This window comes from Zonotrichia albicollis, chromosome 2 (genome assembly GCF_047830755.1).
Source record: "Zonotrichia albicollis isolate bZonAlb1 chromosome 2, bZonAlb1.hap1, whole genome shotgun sequence".
Lineage (NCBI taxonomy): Eukaryota > Metazoa > Chordata > Aves > Passeriformes > Passerellidae > Zonotrichia > Zonotrichia albicollis.
Window position 1 is genome coordinate 46,611,626 of NC_133820.1, and position 26,134 is coordinate 46,637,759.

General features: G+C 41.2%; 1 protein-coding gene across 29 annotated transcripts in view; it reads left to right on the plus strand.

Moving 5' to 3' along the window:
• DLG2 (discs large MAGUK scaffold protein 2) overlaps positions 1-26,134 on the plus strand; it is a 993,421-nt gene that overhangs the window by 337,349 nt on the left and 629,938 nt on the right. For 2 of the 29 annotated variants that reach the window (XM_074535072.1, XM_074535076.1), the window contains exon 1: positions 25,512-25,535. The exons of 26 other annotated variants lie outside the window; for them this stretch is intronic. In XM_074535072.1, the coding sequence (XP_074391173.1) occupies positions 25,527-25,535 (9 nt within the window). In that variant the 5' untranslated portion in view covers positions 25,512-25,526. Of the gene's footprint in view, positions 1-22,913; positions 23,064-25,511; positions 25,536-26,134 lie in introns of those variants that run through there. One more of the 29 variants, XM_074535065.1, reaches the window with a different exon arrangement.

Genomic DNA, 26,134 nt, shown 5'->3' on the forward strand with positions numbered 1-26,134 from the left:
GCATCTGCATCTGCCAAGCACTGATCACATCCTACAGAAAGAGGAAGATCTTCGCCTACAGGAGGAGAAAGATCTTCACCTATTTCTGACTCTAGTGGAAGCTGAGGGCAGGAGAACCCATTATCAGCATCTGGCCCTCAGAGATTAATGGCTCTATGCAAAGAGTATTACTAAACAATACACAGCACAGAAGCATTTTTGGAGCACTACAAAAATAGAGTCCCTTTTTAAGACTCTCATTACTGTCATATGAAACAGATGGGAAAGATTTGAAAGTTATAAATTTTAGTAAAAAAAAAAAGTCTTGTGCCAAATGCAACTTCTCAGAAAGTTTGTAATAAATTGACAGGAACTAGATTTAAAAAAAATAATGGCAAGCATTGCAAAAAAGAAGACTGAAAATGGAACAAGAACAAGAATAATGATCTAAGAAACAGCACTCTCAGAAAGTGTCATAAAAATGGAAAAAAAATGTTTTACTGCTGTTTTCATAGAAAATCAAATGGAAAGATTATAACTTAAATGCAAATGCAAAATCAGGATCAGAAATGGGAAGACAAACATTTGCTATTTTTACAGTTTTTCCACTAAAACACTGGAGTCACTGAGGTCTTACATGTAAAATTCCTGTCATCGTGTATTGACTTTTTACACTATTGTGGTCCAGGAAGTGGAAAGATATTGAAAAGGTCATCCCTACATAAATTGTCTCATATTGAAATGTGGTTGTATGGTATTAAACTTTCAGTCTCCATTCATTGTCTGTGCACAGGGATAGTGATAAAACAGGGACTCATTTTCAAATCTCTGTGCCCAGTAATGCGTGATACTGTGACTAAGTCCTTTAACACGAATACTTTAGGTACATATTCTTTGTCAGTCACGTCAGCAGATAAACTAATGTTCATTTCCTAGGCTCAGAGGGCCTGGTTTTAAATTTTGGGTCTTTAATTCCCATTTTAATTAATAGACTCTAGTTCTGAATTGGAAGAATTTTCTCTTCTTGACAGATCTTTTAAAAATGACAAGTCTATTTCGGTATTTAAGTACCAGTGCCTGGTACAGTGTCTGCTAATGCATCTTTCATTCTCCCAAGGACAGGTAATTTGGGCTTCAAAACTCATTTGTAATCAAAGCTTCAGATAACTTTTACCTGTGCAAGAAAACTGATAATGCAGAAAAATTCACCCAAACTGTGTGAAAGGTTGAGTCCAGTTTTTCAGCTTGAGTGGCAGAGGAAAGAAAAGCCTTTGAACATTTTAAAGCCATTATAGCAAAGCAGCTGCTATAGATGGTGGAAGATGCCAACCTGCTTCCCTGGAACTGCTGCCCCTCTGGGGCCACACTTACTCTTTCCTTTGACCTTTAAAGCTGACAGCAACAGAAGCAAATGACAGCAGATGATACCAGAGTCAGCAGCAGTCAAGCCTGTTTGTCAAACATTCTTCTTTCCACAGCTCTTAATGCAGATTTAACGGGTTTACCAGAGCAGTTGGAAAGAGGAGTGGAAGAGGAATAGATGGAGAGCAGGGTAAGGGTCATCCCTCTCTGAGAAGAAAGGTTTGCGAGGGAGGAATGTAATGGTTATAAGCAGTACATTACTCAAGGAAGGTGAAGGCATAGCTTAAAAAGCATTCATCTTCTTAGTAAGTCTGTCCTGCTTTTTTTCCTGTCTACTCTCACTTATTACACATTTGGAATGTCTGGACGAGCTCCTAAACTGCCTATACAAAATTTAATGAGCAAAAATATTTCTAAAACGATTAAAATTACTAAGACATATGAATGGAAGGAATATTGTACATTTTGGAAAAGCTTGTTGGTAAATCTTGAGAAAGAAATTAAAGCTGCAAAAGCAAAGAGCTCTCTCTAAAATCACATTTCCAAGTGCACAGCTTTTGTTCAGGAAAACTCCCCTGCAAGAACCAGGGCGAGTGTTGGGGTTTCCACATGAACATTAGAATGGAGGGAAATTCAGAGAGAATACTTAATGAATTTCCAAGTTATAAGCTGTACAACCTTTTTTATTTCAGACCTTGACAGATAATACCCAAATTTTTTTTTATAATTCTCTCCAACTTATTGATGGTTTTGGCATTGTAATTATAGCAATGAGTGTTAGTAAGGACTTTAGAAGGTCTGAATTAGTCATGTTAAGAATTTAGGAATTTCACTTTGCTTGTAGTCTATATTGGGACATTGCGGTATCTCAGGAAGGCCTCAGAAATCCTTGCAGTCACCTTTCAAGATTTGCCTTTCCAGCAGTGAGATCTGTGCTCCCTTTGGCTCATGTGTTTCAGCAGTGCTCTGGTTAAGGTTCCATTTAACAAGGTAACACAGAGGAGTGTGAGCTGCTACTGCCATCATATTAAATAAAGTTAGTGAGTTCACTTCATCACTTAGAAGGCCAATTTGCCCTGTGGGCTTTCCTTCTGAGGTGAAATCCAGCTTAGTCTGTAGCTCCATTGGAACATTGACAAGGATTTAGCACATAACTAAAAGAGAGCAAGGGGGAATGAGAGGTTGAGTGCCTTTTTTATACAGGCATATAGTGACAGGACAAGGGGGATTACCTTAAGGTCCCTTCCAACCCAACCCACACCATTCCATGATTTCATAAGAAAACAGATCGTTCTTTATGCAGTTATTTAATGTCAACACACAGGATAGAGTGCAATATTAATTTTCATCCCTACAAAAATATATGTTCTGTGAAAGCTGGTAAGAAGTGAATGCACAGGAAGTAAGGTATCCCTGGACTGGGAATACCTATTGAGCTGAGTGGCATTTTCAGCTGTGACACAGCCAGTGTCACCACAGCAAGTGCCATGGAAACTGTGAAGGACTATGACCCCCAGTATTTAGCATCTTTCTGACACTGACTTCTGAATTTGACTTGAAAGCCTCATGCTCCTCATCTTTGTTCAGAATTCCAGGTTGGAAGCACAACCATGGAATTTTTGCTTGCCATTTACCCTTTTCATCAAGTATTGTCAATATTTCAGTGAAGGAGCTGAGTCACTGGAGTATTGGCACTGACTTCCCTGGAAGTGCAACTTGCAGCGGGGAGCTAGATTTATAGACTTCAAATTATCAGTTTTTGCTATTCTTATGTCAAATGCCTTTGTTATTCTGATGTCAGAGGTGTCCTTGCCCCTTTCTCGTGTTTGGATTTTATTTATTGAGAGGTTTCTAGTAACTTCTGTCTAAAAGATTGCTTTTGTAACTTCTTTTGTCCAGTTTCTCTATTTTAATTTAGAGGTTCACCTTTCTGATTCTTAAGTATCATTTTCCTGATGGCAATCTGTTTATTTTCTCTACCTTCTTTTCTTGGGGGATGCTGGCTTCTCCCATTATCTGCACCCTGTCCTTACACCAATGAATAGGCTGTGAAAATGCTGTCAGTGACACCTCCTGCTGCAGCTGTGAGCAGACAAGGGAGTCTCTGTGCTTCTGACACCTTGATTACCAGGGGACAGCAGCAGCTCTCTGCCCACACCTGCACACCAGGCACTGCTTCACTGTGGCTCCAGTGCAGCAAGTCCTCAAGCACTAACAGAATAGAAACTGATGGCACTGCTTTTTGCACAATCACCAACATTGTCTGGGAAAATATATTGTATTCTCTACCACAGCTAGTAGCTTTAGATTTTTTTTTCTTCTTGATTTTCCTATATTTTGGGATGACTTGGCAATCAGATAGCAATTCCACAGAAATTAGAATAGGCTGCAGAATTTGGCATAAGTGTTTTGTGGAAATTAGAAGGCATTGTTACATGTCTGTGTATAAATTCTAGCTACACTATTTCTGTCTATACTACAGGAAATGATGGCCCCCACAGCTTTCAAATGTGTTCAGCTTGCTTCCCAGGAGCTCAAGTTACTGTCTTGTGAGGAGCAGCGAGTCTTATGAGGAGGGCTGAGGTTCCTGGGGTTGTTTAGCCTGGAGAAGAGGAGGCTCAGGAGACGTTCTCTCTCTCCAAAATTCCCTGAAAGAAGGGTATAGCCAGGTGGGGATCACTCATTCCTCCCAGATAGCAAGTGGCAGGATTGGAGGAAATGGCCTCAAGGTGCACCAGGGGAGGTTTAGATTGGATACCAGGAAAAAAAATATTCCCTGAAAGAGTGATCAGGCATTGGAACAAGCTCCCTAGGGTGGTAGTACAATCACCATGCCCAAAAGTCTTCTAAAGGTATGTGAATGTGGCACTTGGGGATGTGGTGATGAAGGTGGTGCTAGGTTAGTGGATGGATTTGATGATCTTAGAGGTCTTTTCCAGCCTTAATGATTCCATGATTCAACAAGGGATTGTTAATTGCCTTTGTGACTCAGAAATGGTTAATTACTCAGCCCAGTTTCCTTGGTAGCAGTAATAATGATCTGGCTGTATTTATACAAGCAGAATGTAATATCAATGAATAATTATTTTTATTGCATTGTTTGTCAAAGATTAAAATAACTCCTGGCACATCTGGGAAAAGTGTTGAGTGTCCTCAAAGTTATACCTCAGAAAACATGGTAAAAAACATTTGCTTTCTGAAAACAAAGCAAGTCAAGGAGCCAATCCAAACTGACTGAATGGGAATGGAAAGCAGTAAACCAAAAGTGGTACAGACAGAATGGAATACAAGACAAGAAACAGGCTGAAGATATAAAACTATTTTTGTTAAAGGAAGCTGAAGGCAGCTACACAATTTCTGAGGCTGCAATGAGAGGAAAAATGTGATTAGATGGAAGTGCTTTTTACATCCTGGGATCTGCAGCTACAAGGGAATATGCTAGTTTGGATACACAGATGCAAGTATCAGAGAAGGACTCAAATAACACTATAAGCAGTTTTTTCCTAAATGCTTTTCTGAGTGCAATACTGTAACTAGCCAATGTGATGTCACCCTTGGGTAAATAAAAAGAAGAAAATGGAAAGAAATGGAAATGTGGTCCAAGATGTTATAGCACTAATAAGATACTTGCTAGAATTTTATCTAAGTCACTATTTTAAGACAGATGTGGAAACAGTGGGGAACATGAAAAAGAAGAAAACATGAAAAAATTGATCCTTCCCAACAGGCTAAAGGATCTCAATCTATTTCATTTGCTGAGTGGGTGGATTTGATTACAGGACTTGTGTTCCTTCTTTAAGGGAAAATATGAAGGTTTTCTTTCAATTCACTAGAAAATGTTTAAAATTACTCAGTAACATGAAAGCAGAAATGAGATAAGTTAGCACCACTTCACAGTGAGAGTAAACATTAGAGAACCTTAGTAATTCTTAAAATGAAATTAGATAACCTTCTTTAAAGATCTGCCTTAAATATGACTTCTGGGAGACACCCTGAGCCCTGTGCTTGCAGGGGCCTGACTACCTCGTTCCTTCTGACCCTGCTGTCAATGAAAAAATGAAAATGAAAATGTCTCATTTACTCTTTTAATGGGTTGTAGCCAGAACAGAGTAAGATCAGCATTGCTTTCAACAGGCTTCTAATGCTTCCTGGTCAATATGAAGGTAATAGTTCTCATTATTGTCTTAATGACTTGTCATCTATAGCTATAGATGTATAATAGCTATAATTAAATGCTCATATATATTCATATGTACATATACTTATAAAATATGTATGGATATATATAATACTGAAAGTGTCCCTGCCCAAGGCAGGAGATTTGGAACTAGATGATTTTTAGGGTCCTTTCCAACCCAAGCCATTCTATGATTCTGTGATTCTATGAATGGGATCAAGACTCTTTTTGGTTTTTTTTTTTGCACATTGCAAAATGTAGTGTGTACCCCATGAAAATATGAAGTATTAGATTTAAAACTAGGAATCTCTGCTCCTGATGTAGTGTGTAATTATGCTGCACAAATGTATAATTATACATGTTATGCACTCCTGGAAGATAAATCTATCAATGGATAGTGAATGAAGTGATCTAAGTATTGTGATTATGGTTTTGTGTGGTGTTTTTTTTTTTTTCCCTAAAATCTTTGCTAAATATTCATTTGAACCAGAAGACTAGATGAGGTGTTTCTGTGATTCAGGTCAGTAGCCATTCTGTCTTTAAACATCATATTTTAAGATTATCTAGTTGATCACAAGGTTCAGGAAGGACTATTTTCCATCATAATACAAGTTGAATTTGTATGCTCAGAAATTATATTTCCCCCTTTCCTTTAAAACACCGATGTTGAATGAGGTTGGAGACAGCATGTCAGATTGAGTAGGCCAATGCTTTAAGGGGGTATTGAGAATCCTCTGCTTTAAATTCTTGGCTGGTACATCTTAGCTAGCTAGTGAGGATTAAATATATCATGAGACTTGGGGACAGGACTGAATTTTCCACAAGTCAGATTAGAAGGAACCTTGGGATTTTTTTCAGGCTTTATTATAGCTTGGACTATGGATAATTTCTTACCTAATCAATTCCTTGTTATTATTGAAGCCCAAGGTAACACTTTGTTCTTTTCTGTCCCCTACCTATGGCACTTAATAATTTAGTTTTTCATGGGCTGAAATTATGTAGTTTAGCTCAAATAACTGGGCTCAGTACAAGGTAAATGGAAGAAAATTAATGTCTTGTGCTACAGAGCTCAATACGAGGTGTCTAGTCATTCTGGTATTAAACCTAAAACATTGCCTTAGCAAATTATTTTGGTATGAAAAGTTAAAAGTGGAAGGAATTTCAGAAAGATTGTGGAGAGTTTTCCTACAAACTTTAAAACTGAGTGTTAATTTTTGTTTTGTTCTGTTTCTGTTTTGTGACTGACTCAGTTTGAAATCAAAAGCTTTCTCTAATGTTTTCTGTAAATTTTTCTTTCAAATTTTCCATTTAGTTAAATGTACCTGAACCTTTAGGTCCAGAATATGTAATTCATTATTAACAAAAATGTCTTTTGAATGTGTTGTTCATTTTAGGGATAATTTGGGGCCAACCCTGCTATCAATAATTGAAGGAGAACTACCCATCCACTCCTCGGACAGTTAGCGTCAATTTGGCCACTGCGTAGTGGGACCAGGATGAGTTTTCTCATTGCTGTCATTCTTTGCCATGACAGTATATATTTATGATTATTTAAGTTGTGAGGTCTTTGTATATCATAATATTAACTGTGCTGACTCTGCCTACCCAATAAAGAAAGCTTTGAGGGAGGGAAAGAGGGAATCCTTTGTTCGCCAGGCTTGGTGATACATAGTGCCTGACTCCCCTAGAGCAGGTGTCTTCTGGAGCGTGTGTATCTGCCCTGGGACCTAGAACAATGGCACCTTCTGAAAATTTGTTTTCAATACAAAATACCAGTGCTCACAGTGCTGCAGTCCAGTTCCTTTTACAAGTGAGCCACAGCATCAGCAGAAAATGGGGTCTGTGTGAGATGTGCTCAGCACGTGGGATGAGCTGGAGGACATATCCTTCTGGCACAATGCTGGGGACCTGGTTTAATATTTCCCCAACTGGAATTCTAGTTTCAGCTCAAGGAGAACAAATGGGGTTTCATTCTTTTTTTCCCAAAAAATGCTGTGAGATATTTAGAACCTTGTACTATCCCAACCTGGGATCAGCAAGTGAGCAGAGGAATTAAGCCATAGGGAAGAAGCCAGTGTTGATTGTTTCCCTGCTTGGATGGAGGAGACAAGTAGCTGGAAAAGAAGCAGCTTTCAAAGATAGCTCAGGTCCTGTTCTGGGTTGTTTTTTTTCTTTTCCTTTCCACATAAGAAGCTAAATATAGCATGGAAAACTCAGTGATGGGTTAAAATTCTTGCCCTCATAAGGAGGAGTAGCCATCTCATAGTTTGTGGATATTGTCTTGATCCTGTGTCACAGTGGACCACAGTAAAATGCCTTCATCCACCTTTGTTCCCACTCTCCATCAAGGAGGCAAGCACAGTTTGAGAACTCAGCTCATTCTGTATCCATTTGTTGGTTGTGAATTTGTATTAAAGAACTAGCTCCAAAATAAAGAGTAACATGTTTTGGAAGGAGAAGGCTGGAGTTCAAGCATTGGTGTATTTTGTATTAGAAGATTACCATGGTTTTGCCTAATGTTTAGCAAAACTGGTTCATTTCAGTCAGTTTTAGAATTGATTGAAGATATACAGCACAATTGTAGTATAATAAATAAAAGTAACAGTATTTGTTTTTGGCATATATTATTTAAGGTAAAGGATAATAAGATTTTTTTGTTTTTGGTGTTGCCAAGATTTTAAGTTCAGTCACCAGTGTGCACACATAGGGGATATTCAATAGGTATAGTAAAAGTTAATTAAATTTAAACATGTTATGATAGCTTGATTTGTTCCAATAAGGACACGTAGCCTGAAATGTATCTGAGGAAGGAACTCATACCTTTCTCAAGGGATTGGGAAACTAGTATGGGATGTATGGCCACAAGAGTATGTGGCCTCCTATGGCAGTTGTATAAGAAAAAAACTTTCACATAGTGTTTGGTGAATGAACTACTTATTCTGTGTCACTTTGGAAATGTTTGTTTGGACCAGTAAATCACATCCTGAGGAAATGGCTTAAAAGACAATTGGGCAAGATTAAACTTTCAGTAGAATTTAAGCAACTGAGTGTAAAGATTAATTGTTTAAATCACCTCCATGGCTCCCTAATCTTGGGCATAGTGAAAGAGCTGTAAAAGCCCTCGTTTTTGCCCATGGTCTATGTGTATGTGTGTGCCTGTTTCTGACAGGACCTTCATGTAGCTTTGCCATCTCTTCCACTCCAGTGTCATCTTCCCTCCTGGAATAATTGTTGGAGCTGGCTGGCTTTTTTAGATGGAAATTATTCGATTGCACAGAGTCACAATTATTCTTCTGCTTGAACTCTTCTGCTTGAGTTCTGTTTGAACACAGCAGCAGAAAAATCTGAGGAGAGAAACAAATGTAAAATTTCCCAATCCTGGAGAGCATAGGCTTTTACATAGCACTTACTTTTACAAGTGAGCCACAGCATCAACTGCCCTGCTGGTTCTGGGCTTCACCCCAGCAGTCCTGAGCCCCAGAAGCAGACAGCAAAGCCTGCAACTACTCTTTGTTTCACATCTATGCTATTAGACCATGCTCCAGAACCCAGAAGATGCCGTGTCCCCTCTTTAAAGAGGGGCACAAAATTGGAGAAAGGGACTTAAAGCCTCATTCAGTATGTCAGAGTGAATATTTGTGAGTGTATAGGTGTGTAGAATAGCTCATAACCACTAACCTGTGTTAGTGGTTACTTTGGCAAGTAACCACCTAGTCTGAGACCAAAGATGAAACCAAGTTGAGCTATTAGATGGAAGCATAAGCTCATGCACCTCATGTCTAGTCAAGGTAACTTGGCTACCTGAAGGAATTAGTCAGAGAAGTCCAGGTTCTATCCACAGCAGGATGGAGGTATGAAATAAGTAGGTGGGCTTAGTGCAGCATCTAGTGGACAAGTGTCCACATCACAAAAAACCCTTGTGTTTCTGGCTGATAAGAAGGAAAAATCAGCAAAGGATCAAGGAACCATAGAGTAGAGCAAAATCCAATTTAGCTGTAAGAAGCATTGCTCTTCCTAATGAGGCACACTGGCTAATGAAAGGAACTCGTAATATCATCCATTTTATAAATGTGAAATACACAGATAGAGAACCTGAGGCAATGTAGATTGACTTAAGTCAAAGTGAATTAAATCACTGGTCAGAAACATGAATTTAATCAAAAGCATGAAATCTTAAGTTAAACTGTCTTTTTTTTTTTTTTTAATTTTGTATGCATTTTATGTCCTAAGGAATCTTTCACAATTACTGGTCTAGTGACTTAATGTAATGCTGTGCAGACAGACAAAGTTTTTAAAGAAAATTTGGTTTTCCTTATTTCCTAGAGGGAAGAATCTACTGATACTCACACATCCATTGAATAAATTTGATCACTTATAAGATATTTTCTCTGTCTTAATTTTTTTATTTTAAAATTAGATTTGAATTTAACTGGTGACTAATTCATTAAAAATATGATGAATTGAAAATCTGATGTGTTGGTGTGTACACAGAATAAAAAGGTAATCGGTGGGATTTTCAAAACCACTGAGCAGCCAAGCACTTCCCTTTCAATACTACCAGTATAGCTGAACTAAAGCAGACCTGGGAGCTAGTCTTGGTTGATATTTTTCAAAGTCTTATGTTTTTAGGCACTTTCAAAAGTGGGTCATTTGTTCTTTAAATTTTAGTTAGTAAACTGTAGCTCTCATATTCTCCTATCTGACTTCTATTTGTAAGTTATAAAAGGAGAACAGCATGTTGTCTAATTAATTTCTGAGTTATTTTCTCAGATTTCAGTGGATTAATTCACATGATGAAAATATTCCTGTTGAATCTGATAATAAATGAAAACTCAAAGAAATGAAGGCAAATGCTTATTTACACAACAAAAGCGGAAAGTAATGGCCTTTGGAAAACATGTAAATATTTGCATACAGTCTTTTGTTAAAAGTACAATACAGAGTAATTTGACATATTTATGAAGATCAAGCTGTTGTAAAAAAAGCAGCATTTTCTCAGTTTCAGCTGTTCCATTATGGGAGAAGGTAGCACTCCTTAACTCGTTCAAATCTGGGAATTAATAATTGTTGCAATACACTTTCTTATATCTTTAGTTGGTTGTAATAATTGTAGAAAGCCTAGGTTTAGCATAAACTGTTGCGTGTTTGAATTTTAAATGTAATAATTTATTACATTTTAACTCTTAACAGATCTGCTTTCAAAAAGTTGTAGGGTTTGCATTTTTAGATTGAAAATATTGAACAACCCTGCTGAGCATGGGACTGTTATGGATCAGTGCCTCCTTTTCCCCATATCTTGTCCCTGGATGCAAAGTCTCTCCTCACCAAGGGCCCAGGCACACATCAAACATCATCACCATCTTCCCTCAGGCATGGGCAAACCCACTGGCTGCAAGAGGGAATTTTATGGTGGAGGCTCTATAGAGGTTGAGTCCTGTTTTCTTTCCCTCCTCCTCTCACCTGTGAGCACCAGTGCGTGGTGTTCACTGGTTTATTTGGCACCTCCGGGGAACAGACTGCACTCATGGGTGCTCAGCTCAGGTTGCCCCTCTCATTCCCTACCAACATGCTTTTTTGATTGTGTGCCACTTGTACCATTTCTTTTTCCTCATTTGTGCCTTTGTTGGTTTTGTCCTTCCCTCCTTTCTCTCCCAGGGAGCTTTTCTGGTGCAGTAACAGTAGGACAGTTTTTTTATGGAAAGAGCGTATGACTGTGGTTGCTTTCTATTATCCTCCTGATCTCTACAAATCTCATCCTGAATTACATTCTGCTTGTAATCCAGCTTCTTCTAGGTCATCCAGGATGTTGTTAAAATTCAGTGGTGTCCATACATCTGCATTTTATTACCCAGTCAAGGCCATGGTTGCCATAAACCTATAATAAAATGAATAGTCATGTAAATGAGAAGTACCCATGGGTATAATTTTAAGACTTTTGACCTTCCTCCTCTTGTATCCAGGTTTCTGGACAGCTAGATAAGGCACAAACTAGTTGAATGACCAGACTTGGAGGGCACTGGTTAGTGGGTCACCCTCTACCTTGATGGCAAGCATATCACAAAAATCTATTCTAGGATCTTTGCTCTTTATCAACTGGTCTCTAGCAGAGTCTGGGGATGAGGAGCACATGCTCATCAGGTCAGCAAACACCACAATGCAGGGAGAAGTTGACATGATTAAAGGCAGGGCTGCCATCTACAGACCTGGATGGTATAGAGAATAAGGCCAACCAAAACTTCATTAAATTCAATGTGTATAAAGAGGAGCAGAGGCAGACTATCCAGGGAAGTGGTTACTTTCCTCTTCTCAAAGCTTGTTAAACCCCATGCATCTTCCAGTACAAAGCAGATGTTTATTAAATACAAGCAAGTTTAGGAGATGCCCACTGAGATGATCAGAGCTGGCACGCTTTCCTTTTGCGGGGCTACAAAGACCAAGCCTCATTCAGCTTTCAGGAAAGAATGGCTTCAAGAGCAAATAATCACTGACCTGAATGGCACATGGTGGAAGGATGAGGGGTAATTTTCCTAGATTGAAATGACAGAAGTTCAGTATGGACATAAGGACACATGGTTCATGCTGCAACAGCCGAACAGTGGGCCAGGTTTCCCGGAGACGCAGCGCAATCTCCATCCTTGGAATCTTTCTGGACTTAACTGAAAAAAAGCCCTGAGCAACCTCTTCTGCCTTCATAGTTGATCCTGCTTTAAGGGGAAGTTTGGACCAAGGGCTGCCTGAGTTCCCTTCCAACATGAATTATCCTGAGATTCTGTGATCTACATTTTTCCTCATTAAATAATGCATGGCATAGAACATTCCTTGCTCCAAGTAAAAACATCCTAGTCTTCTATCTTCCTTTCTGTACAAAAAAAGAAACATTCTTAGAACTGTCAGATGAGAAATGTGTCTGTACTGAAAAAATGGCAATATATTGCTTTGTGCAAGATAGCTGTAAGAAACCTCTACAGAAATATCTAGTATCAGGAACGATCAGTTCATAACTGTGTTCCTCTGTCTCAAGATATTTTTCAGGTTTTTCAGTAGAACAGAGCAGCAGAATTTAAAATCAACCCTCCTTTGGATGTTTCTAATATAGCCCTCCTTAGAGGATGTTTCTAACCTGCCTAATTGCACAGAAATGCGTTAAAATATGATCTATGTGCATCCTGAGATCTCAAATAAGAGGGACTGATTATGGGTGGAGTTTCCACTTCTGCTTAAACTCCTCTCTAGGGCGAAGTTTCAACTTGTTGATACCACTGCATCGAAACCTGCTCAAGAGCAGTTGGTGGGGGACTCCAGATGGGAGTTTCTGGCTGTGATACTCATAATGGATCAGCAGCCACAGTAGTAGATATAATTCTCCCACGGCTCCTGAATCCTGTTCAGCAATTCCTCTTTATGTTCCTGTGCCAAGATCTGACACAAGCTTCATGATATTCTGGCAGAGATGGGATGTGCCAGCAAAGAGGGAAAAGAAGACTGCCTGGGACATGGAGGGATAGGTACAGGTGGCAGGAAGGAACAGCTGACAGAGCCTCGGGATGTCAACCTACCCTCACATGACTGCACCATCACCTTCAGTTACACAAGTGCTGTAAATAGTTCTCTTAATTTAAAGACAGCTCAGGTTTACAGATGGAAGGACCTCCCAGACAGTTGTTACCCAAATATAGGATATGAACTGGTGAGGAATCCTAGGGGCAACCAGTTTATCCTAGAAAAGTAATTTTTACCAGTAGCCAGAAATCTCATATGGATGTTAGAGGGAGGTTCAGCTGTGGTTTGCCATTCTGCCTTGGTGGTGAGGCAGTTTCCCACTTTTTGGCTCTTGTCAGTTCTCCAGCATGAGCCTGGCTCAGCCTGACAACTCCAATTTACAGAATAGCACCCTTTAAAGTTAGACAGTACCTAATTTCAATCTGCATAGATACGTGGAATATTAACACAAATATTTCCCATTAAAACCAAGTGCAGCTGTGTTTGTCCCTGGTACATAGATGGACAATTTGACTGTGCAAGCATTGTTAAACTCTCAGGAGCTGCATAAATGCTTCTTCTTTTAATATTTATTCTCATGTTCTAAATTGTCCGGTTTATCTCGGCTGTTTGAGGGGCCTGGAAGGCCCGGGGGTGGCCTTGGGGCAGCCCGCGGGTCGAAGGACGAGAAGAGGCTTCAGTTCTTCTTTCTGGTTTTATGTTTATTAATTGTTTATCTAAAAGATGTTCTTTCAGCCTAACAAAGATCCGCTCAGCAGTCAGCCATGGGCACACTGTCTCTGCCCTCCCGGGCAGCACCTATCTTTATACCCTTTGTGACGTATACAATATTTATCATTTTTCCCCAATACCATCTATTCTTATAACTCGGTGTACTCTCAGTACTAACCAATCCAAAGGTGCCACCGTGGCCAAAGAAGATGGAGGAGAGGAGGAAGAAGAAGGAGGGCAGGACACACCCCAATTCCTCCATCTTACTCCTCTAAACCCCCCTGTACATAAATCCTAAACCTTGTGTCTCACCCTCTAATTAACTAATCCCTTCACCACTCACCCGGTGAAGCCCTCATCCTTGTCGTCTCCTGTGTAGGGTTAAAGTCCAGTTACCAGACACTTCTGGCAACATTCCAGGAGTCCCGAGCCCCCCCAGGGTCTCGGAGGCTCAGCATCTCAGGACTGAGATCTTGAGATCCGACATCTCCCCCTTCTGTTTGCCCCAAGAAAACCTCTTTTACAATCCGATTCATGGCATCTGGGACGACATGGATGAGGACTAGGAGAACTATTGCAATATAAAATCCTAAACTATTAAAACATAAAATCCTACCCTTAAAATTCTTCTCCAAATGGGAGAAATGTCAAAGAAATCTGCCCTTAAAATTCCTCTCCAAATGGGAGAAATGTCAAAGAAATCTACCAGCTGATCAATATATGATCCTTTGTCAGTTTCCCCTGTAATAGGTAAATTTGCCCCATTGCCTATTGCAATTCAAGATCCCAAGGAGAAAAACCCCCAGAGTCTTTCGTCCTTATACAGAAATATTCAAGACCCCAAAGAGAAAACCCCCCCAGAGTCTTTCCGTTTCTCTTGTTTCTCTTCTGAGTTGTCCTTTGCAGTCTGAGTCCCGACTTTTGTCTGAGTATTCGTTTCTTCTTATATCTTGTTGAGGAAAATGCATGTCGTGCACTTCGGTCATTCCCCCACGAGTGGCGCTGTCACCGGCCTCCGTGGCTGGGAGCCATGAACACAACTGCCTCTTTGTTCCGCCAATTGTTGCTGTTTGCAAGCCTACTTGAGACCGGGGTTACCTGTTTTTTGATTCAACTGACAATAGGGTTAGAACACACAAGCTTCCCCGGGAGGGGAGAGGCTTGGGACTCCGCGAGGGTTTTTTACCAAAGGCACCAAGTCTGGAGAGGGCCCCTCCTCGCCTGAGACGTCACTGTGGGTCTGGCCCGCCCCCGCCCGCGCTCTTTACTCTGCGCATGCGTGCTTTCCGAGCCGCCCTGTCTCTCCCGAGGTAATTTTTTCCTCTCCCTTTTTCTTCCGCCTCTGAATTTTCCTCCCTCGGTCTGCCCCTGACTCTTGTCTCCTCCTCCTCCGACGCTGTGTGTGTGTGTGGCCCTATGTCGGTGTGTGCGGCCGTCCCCGCCGGCACCCGCGCCCGCCGCGACTCGCTCCGGGTTTTTTGCGTCACAACCGCGCGCCCCCTGCGTCTCACCGCAGCTTTCTGGGATTGCGCAATTTCTCCCATGCCGCTGCCCATGTCGGACGCCCCTGCTGCGCTGGCATGTGACTTCTGCCCCAGGTTCTTGCGAGTTTTGCCCGCCGCGCGCGTTTCTGCTACCTTGCCGGCCCCCGGGGCCGCTGCACCCCCCGGCCCTGAGCTTAGCAAAGCCGTATCTGAACACGCGTCTCTTGTTTTTTCTTTACCCGCGCTCCCCGCCTGCTCCGCCGCTGCCTGGCTGCCGCGAGAAAGCGCCTCCCCCGGTCCCCTCTCACGCCCCCCCTGCTCCCCCTCTGCTCCTGAGTCCTCCATGCTCTCTGGGCTTTCAGGACGCTTTTTGGGAGTTTCCCAGGGTTTCTGGGTTTTGGGACCGGGTATTTTAATAATATTTCTTGCTCTTTTTTCTCCAAGAGCATTTCCACCTGGCTTCTTAAGGCCAGAGCTAATCTTTTCCGGAGTCTTGCTCCCCCCTGTTTTGAGGGCCCCCCCCCAGACGTCTGCTGCGTCTGTTGGGTTATTTCTTCCTGGCCTTTTAAGGCCAGAGCTAATTAATTATTTTTCTGGAGTCATGCTCCTCCCCCCCCCAGATGTCTGCTGCGTCTGGAGGTCTACCTTCCTGGCCTTTTAAGGCCAGAGCTAATTAATTTTTTTTTATGTTTGTGTCACACCTTATAAGGTGGACAAAATTTCCCGTTGTTCCTGGGAAGGTGTGCCCCCCATGTTGTTATTTTTCAGGCTTTCTTACCGAATCTGTCGCCAGAGCAGTCTGGACGTCTCGATCACTGTCCAGCAGATCAGGAGAAGTGGTTCCAGGGCGCCTTCTGGTTCCAATCCGGGCTGTTCTGCTACGATTGTCTTCGGCAGAAACTGAGAGGTGGAATTCTCAGTGACTGCTGTTTTTTTTTTTTTGCAGTCTCTGTTAGCTTTTTGTTTTCTTCTTCTCTCTCTTTGTCTTCAGGGCTTTGAAGGTGGTGGTGGTGCCCCCCCCCAAAAGGTTGTGGTGGTCAGAGCTCACCCAGTGGAAGCCAAATGTCCGGTTAATCTCCCCGAAAGGTTTTGTTGATTCGAGTCCGTCCAGGGACGCCAAGTGTCCGGTTTATCTCGGCTGTTTGAGGGGCCTGGAAGCCCAGAGAGCATGGAGGACTCAGGAGCAGCCCGCGGGTCGAAGGACGAGAAGAGGCTTCAGTTCTTCTTTCTGGTTTTATGTTTACTAATTGTTTATCTAAAAGATGTTCTTTCAGCCTAACAAAGATCCGCTCAGCAGTCAGCCATGGGCACACTGTCTCTGCCCTCCCGGGCAGCACCTATCTTTATACCCTTTGTGACGTATACAATATTTATCATTTTTCCCCAATACCATCTATTCTTATAACTCGGTGTACTCTCAGTACTAACCAATCCAAAGGTGCCACCGTGGCCAAAGAAGATGGAGGAGAGGAGGAAGAAGAAGGAGGGCAGGACACACCCCAATTCCTCCATCTTACTCCTCTAAACCCCCCTGTACATAAATCCTAAACCTTGTGTCTCACCCTCTAATTAACTAATCCCTTCACCACTCACCCGGTGAAGCCCTCATCCTTGTCGTCTCCTGTGTAGGGTTAAAGTCCAGTTACCAGACACTTCTGGCAACATTCCAGGAGTCCCGAGCCCCCCCAGGGTCTCGGAGGCTCAGCATCTCAGGACTGAGATCTTGAGATCCGACACTAAATTGTTTAAATCTGTTGTTGCACATAAAGATCCAGCAAAGGAAGTAAAACTGAAGCCATATATTGGTGTTATCACTAGCAATATTCATCAAAAATACAAAAGCATCTTTTTGTGAGGTACATCGGCAAGCATAAATTGTGTACTAATAGTTCAGCAATTTCTTTATTACTTCTCTGCCACAACTATAAAATAAGTTGTATATCAGACTGATGCCAGAAACAAGCACAATTTCAGGTAAACAGCTGTCTAAGTACTGTTCCAGGAAATTTATGTAACTTTAGCTCCTTCCTATGGCTGAAAATGCAATAGTCTAAAACAGACACCACTATTGCACATCCTTAGGAATAAAGGTATAATTATTGGTTGTGGCTGGCAGTTTATCTTATTCAGAAAAGTGGTTTCCAATTAAAATAATAGAATTCCAGCAACTCACTATTTCTGTTAATCATCCAGAGTAAAAACAAGAATTTATATTCACAGCTGAATGAATTGCTTTCTTTAAACACTGTAATTTTTAATAATACCTGAAGATGAGTTACCTATATTTTAAATAATATATAGATAAATATATATTTTTCACCTCTCCAGAACAATTTTCAGTGGACTGACTTTGATTACTAAGCTTTTGGGGGTGGCATTTTCATCTCACACAGTATAGCACAAATTTAATTTGCAGCAATCACTAAATAAAAGACAGAAAATAGTGATTGAGATTCTAACATTGGCTGCATGTATATGGACATTAACCTTTGAGAAATATAGGAAAGTTCATATGTTAGGAAATGGCAGAAATAAACTGAGGGAGGTATTTATGAGAGGAAAAAGATCTTTAAAATGATAATACTGGAACAGAGGTAATAATAACAAAAGCTGAAGACCACAGTCCTGCACATTCCTCTACCTATTTGAACTCATGGTCAAGTGACATCATATGTCTGTTGAGCATGTGATTGACTGTGTCTGTGCTTTTTTCCTGTGAAAAATGTGAGGGAATTTCATTTCCAGTAAAAGAGTAGTTTCCAAAGATTAACAGTAAACATATGGGAGCAATTTATTTGAGGCAAAATCAATTGCTAAATTAAGGTAATTTGTCAATCAACCTGATCCTTGAATGTTCTCAGGCTGAAGGCAGTCACAACAGGGTACTCTGGCAAACTACCTTTGCTGAAGAGGGCTCTTGGTGTTTGAATGTCCCAGAACAAGACAAGAGTAATGTCAGAGAAACACAGATTCATAGAATTATAGATTAGAATAGAATAGAATAGAATAGAATAGAATAGAATAGAATAGATTGGAAGAAACCTTTAAATGACATCTACTCCAACCCTTCTACAATGTTCAGGGACATCTCCAACCACACCCACTTGTTCAGAGTCCTCTCCATCTTGATCTTGAATGTTTCCAGGGATGGGGCATTCACCATCTCTCTGAACAAACTGTGCCACTCTCCTTTGTAAAAATCTTCTTCCTTACATCTAACTTAAACTATGGCTCCTTCAGTTTAAAACCATTACCCTTAGTCCTATGCCATTCTGAGCAAAGGATTAGTGATAAACACCATTCTGTAGTCCTGGAGATTCTGATTGCCACCTCTCAGCTGCCTCCTAGGATTTGATTACAATTCCTTCTTATGTATGGGGACCCATTGTCATAAAAATCCAGTGTGTCTCCATGTATATCTTTAGCTTCCCAGCTAATTCAAAGGGCCTCGTCCTCTGTACATGTTGCATAATGTAAATTCACTCTTTGACTGACTTTTGGAGCCAAACAAACATTTTGGGGCACATCCCATGACACAAAAATTGCTAGAGAAGAAAGTGCACAGTCTGGAAACTACAGAGTTGTCCAGCACAATCCCAGGATGTTTAGGATCCCCATACACCCACCGAAGAAGCATGGATTTCTAGTGTCATGGAAACCTGTGGAAGATCCGACAGCTACAGAAGCTGAGCTGGATAATGCTGCTGACCTCTTGGCCCTGGGACAGTGGAAGCTGTGGGAGAGATAAACTCAAGGCAAGAACAGAAGGGAAGACATCATGTCTGGTCCGTCTAACTGCTCTGACAAGAGAGAATGTAACAAGGACATTGCTAACACAAAAGAATGTAACAAGGACCTGATAACCAAAAAGATTGCATTGCTATGGGAACACAGGGGCAAAGGGGTCCCAGTGGAAAATTCAGCATTGAACTTAGAGAACTATAAATAATATGAGTGAGTTGTGTAATAAATTGGCTTTGCTAGTATAGCATGGTCCATGTCTTTCAATCCCCACAGAAACCCAAGATGAAGTGCTTTGGATGTGGCCTGTGTGAGTTGCAGGGGAAGAGCCCTGAAGAGGTTTCCTTATGAAGTATGCTGAATTTCTTGGCCTGAGTTAGATGCAGTTGGACATAACATTTTTGTAAGGATCTAGAAGCGTGTCTAGAAATCATAAACTTAACCACAATCTTTTTTGATTGCCCAGACACTGAGTCTTGCCTTGATTTAATTACTTAAGAATTTATCAGGATTCTTTAATTTCTACCTAAAACCATAGTCTAGGCCAATACCTGGTAGCAAAAAGTGACAACCATCAGATCTATAATTCAGAAATATCTAAAGAACCTTCTGGGTGACCACAAATCCATCAGTTCTTTTGATGATTTTTTTTTCTCAGTTGTGGAGTGCTTAATTTCCATCATTCCTTACATGACTTTCATGGTCACCTATTCCATAACAATACATTAAATACAGGAAAAGAGGACATAAAATTTTCTCATTATTCCCATAAAAGAATAATTTACTTAACTGAGAAGAAATGTAGTTGATACTCTAAGTAATGCTGTTCTTGAGAATCAACCCTAATCTCCACTATGAAGCGATAAATGAGTGCTAAAGGCTAAGTAGATTATCCCAGGAAAGTCTCTTTGAAAGTCATTTAACAGCTAATCATATGTTAAGGTCAAACATTTCCAGTTTCTCATGTCAAAAAAGCAGACATCCTGCCTGATTTTCCTATTTTGAAACAATTTCAGGAGTATATCCAAACTGAAGGATTCTGCAAATGACCCCTCAGAAATAACCCTTCTCTGACATTTTTCCTGATTTTGATTTTATCTCAATTTGATTTGGCCAGTATCTGCCCCAAGGAGAACAGAGGCCTCACATATTTGGGAGAAATAGGGCACATTGTTTTCTTTTTGCTTGGCTCACATAAAATCCCGACTATGGCACCTACCCTGCCCCAAAATAATTTTGCAACATGGTTGAGGGGGAAAGAGCATGGAGCTCTGGGACACACGTGGGCTATGTTCAGTCTCCAGTTCATCTTCATTTCTTCATTCTCTTTAAGCTCTATATTAAAGATCATCCTAACAACACTTAGTGCATTTTAATGTGAAGACAATCTAAGATAACTGTCCTGAAAATTTTAAGCAGCTCCATGAGGGAAGTCTACAGTCAGAGGAAGTGATTTGGGCAGTCCTAGAGGCGTGGCTGGCACAACCTGTATTCCATTTTAACTCACTTTTCCACACTCTATAGTCATGCCTCAGGGGAATCATATTTCATAACGAGAAGCTGAACACTATAAAAGAGTGTGATTGCATCATGATCTGTCTTGAAACCTATATTTTTTCTTTTCGTGAATGAAAGCACTTTCCTTCCAGAGTGGAAAGAAGCGCATGAATGTAGGCAAAGATGATGACTCACAGCTGTAAAATCTCTCACATGCATAATATTCATGAGCATGAGGACCTGACTGCATGTGGCTTCAGTTCTTGTAAGTGTGTACAAGCCAGCTGGGGCACTGATAGTGCTTTTTGCGAGGCAGCCCAGCGATGAGCACAGGTTATAAAACCTGCTCAAGCAGCAGTGCAAGGCTTTGGGTGGCCAGCCCTTACTGGGTAATGGTTCCATGTCTATATTGTTTGCTGGCCTTTCTCTTAAGCCAGTTTATCTCCCCAGCTGGCATCTATTTTTTTATTTGCACTGTAATCCTGACTCTGACTGGTACAGCTATATTTTCTAAGGTTTTGTTAAAAGATATATTTGAGAAGTACTTTGGTCCAAACAATACTCAAGTAAGAATGAAAAGAGATCGTGACTTTGCAGAGCTGTGAAGTGAGGCAGGTCAACAACAGGGGAAGGGGAAAGAATAGAAGAAGGATACTACTTCATTCCTTTTAACAGCAAATGATGCAATTATTCACCCATTTTCCAGATGAAGGAAGGAAATTGGCAGTTTTCACATTACAGGAAGCTTTTAAAATGACATATTTAATCAGTAAAGTGACCTTAGAAATCTGAAAAGTAAGAGAGGCATCCTCTGTCTTTGCTGAGGTAGAGGAAGGAGCTGGAAGAGCCTGCCAGGGTTAGTGAGGATCAAACAAGCCATTCCAGACAGCTGGGTTGTTGTGTAAAACCACATTAAACCACACAGACTTTCCTGTCACACCATGAGCTGGTCAAGGCAGCGATGCTTGCTTCTGTATTTGTTTATTTATTCAATTTACAAGACACTTTGGTCAGCACACTCCCTTAGGGTACGTATAATAAAAACAGTACATCAATTAAATAGCGATGCTTGCAGCATTGACAGAGTGCCTAACGAAGGACTTTGAATTCCTTTAGGCCTGTCCCTTTGGGGAATACTCAGCTTGTAGCTCTCACACATCTGGAAGGTTTGGAGGAAAAAACAGGCTGCCTGAATACATGGATGTACCTTGAAACACAATTTGAAGGACAACAGGAGTTTCAGCTGTTGTCTGATTGCTGTAAGGGAAGAGAATTCTCCAGTTTGGAGCCCTGCATGAGAGAAACCTGAGATTTTTAAATCTATTTATGTACTACAATCACAAGTAGGCCCTAGTGGGTGTTCTTACTTGCCCTGTTTTTTAATTTCAAACTTGTTCAGCCTACAAGGGAAAATCCCACGAGGTACCAGAATGCATCTATCTAACTAAAAATCTGGGCCTGGGTTGAGTACTGCTGCAGCATCAACAACCTGGCAGGGGGCAGCCTCTGAGGTATCTTTTATAGCTCTTTGGTCAAGCACTCTAAGAGCTAAAAGTGTGATGTTTATTAAGGGTCCACCATAGAACAAAAATATGGTCTGAAGAGAATAAAGAGCAAATTGAACAAACCTCTTGTACCACTCTGTGAATACCAGCTCCCAGCCATGTGGCATGTCCCATGTGTCCCTACTTCCTACCTGCTGTCTCCATTTTATGGAGTGGCCAGTGGCCACAGAAGGAAAAATTCAGGACAACTGTTCTGTTTTCCTAATGGCAGTTTTTGTAGGGTGGTGATGGATCCAGACAAGGTGTCCCATCTTGTCCTTCAGGTCATGCAGACTAAGTGGTCCAGGACAAGGAGAGTTTTATTTTCATTTTCAGACCCTGATTCTCTGCCAGCAGGACCACAGGAATCCAAGGGGAAGCCATAGCCTGTCTAGATGCATGAAAAGAAGCAGACAGTCAAAATCTGATTAAACCTGACTCTAGACTTTTCTTCTGAGATATCTTTAGTCATAAAAGCCACCATTATCTTGAGGATTGGTGATTTGTGCCTGTTTTATAGCATTTCCAACTTGAAATACCCCTGAGGTTGGCTTTGAAAAGCAGATGTTCATTCTTATTTACAAGCAGAATACAGATGTTCTGTGCTGTCAGAGTCAGAGGAACCTATAGATGCACCAAAAAAATCAGGCCAAGAGGTTTTTGGTCCAGGCGCCCTAAAATCATGGGCTACTTCTACAGCAGGTGACATTAGCTCAGGTTATTTTCTGTACCTGTAAATCTTGACAGGTGATGTTTATTTGCTGGAAGGGTGCTTGCAAAGCTCAATTAGCTAATGCCTATAAAGTGCTCTGCAGAGATCCAGCACAGCCTCTGCTGGGGGCATAGCACTCCCCTTCCTTGCCAGGCTCAATGGGAGCACTGTTGCTTTAAAAAGGGAGCTTGTCCAAGCTCTCCTCCTCCACTGGATCTAAGATGGATGCTCCTGCTGCAGCAGAGCCTGTGAGCAGACTTTGCCCAGCCTGCTTTTTTTGTTTTTCCTGGAAGCTTGCTCCAGACAAGTCAGCTGCATTGCAGACTGAGCAGAAGCAGGAGGGCAGCTCTCCCCAGGTAAGCTACCACTGCCCCAAAGCTGCTCATTCCCACACCTGGATGGGGCAGCACCAAGGATGCTGCCATCCTGAGAATTATGGTTCTCTCCGTCCGTCCGTCTGTCTGGCTGACTCACAACAGCTCTCAGCCAGGCAAGAGTCAAACAGCTCTGGTCCTGGGCTCTTTTGTGCTCCTTTCATGGGTGACTGGTGTGAATTTAATTATGAGGAGGACAGGGAGGTTCCTGTTCCACAGCCAAAGCTGAGCTTGTGCCTGTTCCTTTCTGTTAGCATCGCTTCCATGTAGGCCTGCAGTCACTGGGAGCAGTTTAAGCTCTGTTGGCTCCTTTCCCTCAGGAGCACATTGATTTTGCACTAAGCTCCTCATCTTTGAGGCATTAAAAATGTCATCTGTAGAGGACTGTGCACTGGGCCCTCCTATAACTCTCTTAAGTTTGCCTTTATTTTGCCTTATTATTCCCATGGACTCTTTGGAGGACACATTCCCTTTATAGAACATCATTTTAGGAAGGTCTTTCCTTTCCCCTTCCCCAGGGTGATAGACATTGGAGGTAGGAGACATTCCCAACCAACACAGAGTTGGTGGTGTGCTTTTCCCTAATGTCTTCCATTTACAGAACTGTTCCCTTTGGCCAGCAGTGTCAGACCCTGTTTGTACTCTCTACCCCCAGGGATAGTGTTTGGGCAGTGCTGTCAGGGTGAAAAGTCTCTGCCCTGGCTTTAAAAGGCATTCTCGAAAGAGAAAGGTGCTCTAAAGGGACAGTGGTCTGTGCTGACTGGGAAGGATTGTCACTAGCCCTGTGCTTCTCCCTGGACATGCCCCAGCAAAGAGGGTCAAGCCAGAACTATGAGCACCAAGGGAGCTCTGTGACTGAGAGTGCCTGGTCCAGAAGTTCCTATGAATGAGAGAATTGATAGGATTCCCAGGCAACCCAGAATTAAACTTGCTTCTCCTCCCAAGGATTTTTTGTGAGCCATGTGGCTTTACAGCTCATATATAAGGCCATGGGAATGGGCATCAGCTCATGGAGGTAGAGAGAAGCTGCTGTCTGTGCCACATATACAAAAGCAACACCCTTACAGCCTTCCCTGGGTAACCTTTTCTTTTTCTACTGTGAAGAACTGGTCAGGTTACCAAGAAAGACACACAGGAACTGTTGAGAGAAGAAAAAGTCTTTCAGAAATCTTTTTCTTCAGCCAGGTGGCTCCTCTGTTTGGGTTGGAGTCAAGGGCAGCTCTCCCTACAAAAAGGCAATGGTGGGCATTGATGATTTTTCCTTGTTGACAGTGTTTTTTTCCCAAATGTGGGGTGGATATATTTAGTAGAGGGATCTGCAGCCTCTGTTCCCCTAAATACACCTAAGAGGATCCTGTGTCCACTGTGTCCAAGATCCATGGTCTGTCCTTAGCATGGTGAGGTTAACAGAGAGCCAAAGTAGATGATGTCATATAGATGTTTTTGCCATAATTTTGGTGGAAAACTTGGTATAGAGTTTAGCTGTAACCACAACTGTATTTCTTATTTGTGAGTTTTTCTTGGGTTTGGGTTGTTTTTGTTTTTTTTTTTTATGGAATCAGAATTTCATAGCTGCAAAACCATTAAATGCCAAAAGCTGTGAGGATAGGGGCACTTGCCAGAAATGAGAACAGAGTTTCCTGTTACAAGAATCTGAAGGAAATCACTGACAATCTTCCTGACTGCTGAGAAAATGCTCACTTTTAATGGTAACGGGTAAGTTGGGTACATTTATATGTAGAAAAATTGTAAAAAACCAAAAACATTGTCAAAGTTCAAACATCTAGTAATCAGAACCTCCTCCTCTCTATGCCAGGGGGAATTTCTGAGTAAAATTTCTCAGAGGAACACAAAGGTGTTCTCCTGTTTCTAGCACATGTGGTGGCAGCCTGGGTTCAACTCTAGCATGAAATTGTGTATCTGATTCTCCCAGCCAGTGTGCCTTCACCCTTAGCCAGAGCAAATCTTGCACACTATAATAAGGAGCAATAGTGTAAGACTTTAAATGATAGGACTTAGATTTAGGCCTGGTCCACTTATTTTGTATTTATTTATTTATGCCTGCAATTATAGCTCAGTTGAATGATATTTTTCAGTCAGGATCACAGATTTTCTTTCAAAACACTACTAATGTGGAAAATTCACTTCTCCAAAGTGTCAAATAGCCTGACCTTCTCATGAATTCTGATGTATCATCGGTTTTATTTTTACTTCTGCTTTCATCAAGCACTTTTCCTTTATGCTTATTATTTCTCTCTAAATAGTTGTACCATATGACACAAGAAATAGAGGCTGGGTTCTGGTGGTTCCTCTCTGAGGCTGCCAGCAGTAGTCTGAAAGTCTCAGTACAAGAGATGATCATAAGGCACTGGTTTTCCTCCAAAAGCCAGTTATGGGAACCACATTTGAAAATTAATCCAGGGCCTTACAAAATACTTCCAGGAAATGGTCAAGGTAATAGTAATGGGTTTTTACTTGTGGGGGTTTTGGGGGTTATTAATTTGGTTTCAATTTTGTGGGTTTTTTTTTTTTTGTGATTTTTTTATTTAGATCATGAAAGGATTTCACACATAACTCTTAGAAATTGTTTAATTGTTTTTTACTTGCCATCAGCTGGGTATAGTCCCTATCAACTTCCCATCTATGTGGGCCGTTAATGATCGCCAGCATTTTAATTCTTTGCGATCCAAAGGCAATGAGATTTAAGTTGTGCATGTATCTCCCCAGAAACCAGTGATACATTTCTTGAAAGTGGATTTCCCCTTTGAAACTTTTTGGTGATGCAACATTCTGTGCCTCAGCTAGTCTAAATCCCAGGAAGAATTGCTTCCAAGTGCTTTTTTATTGAAGTCCATACCCTTCAGAACAGAAGAAATTATCAGAGGAATGTCATATGTAAAGCTCAACATAAATAAATAGCCTGAAGGCAATAACATGAAGTACAAATATGAAGTGTTGCATGTAGTAAGGGATATCCAATTGCATGAATACCAAATGTGTATTGATTAACCAGAAAGCAGGAAAAGGTGCAATGGTGTAGAAATGAATCTCGG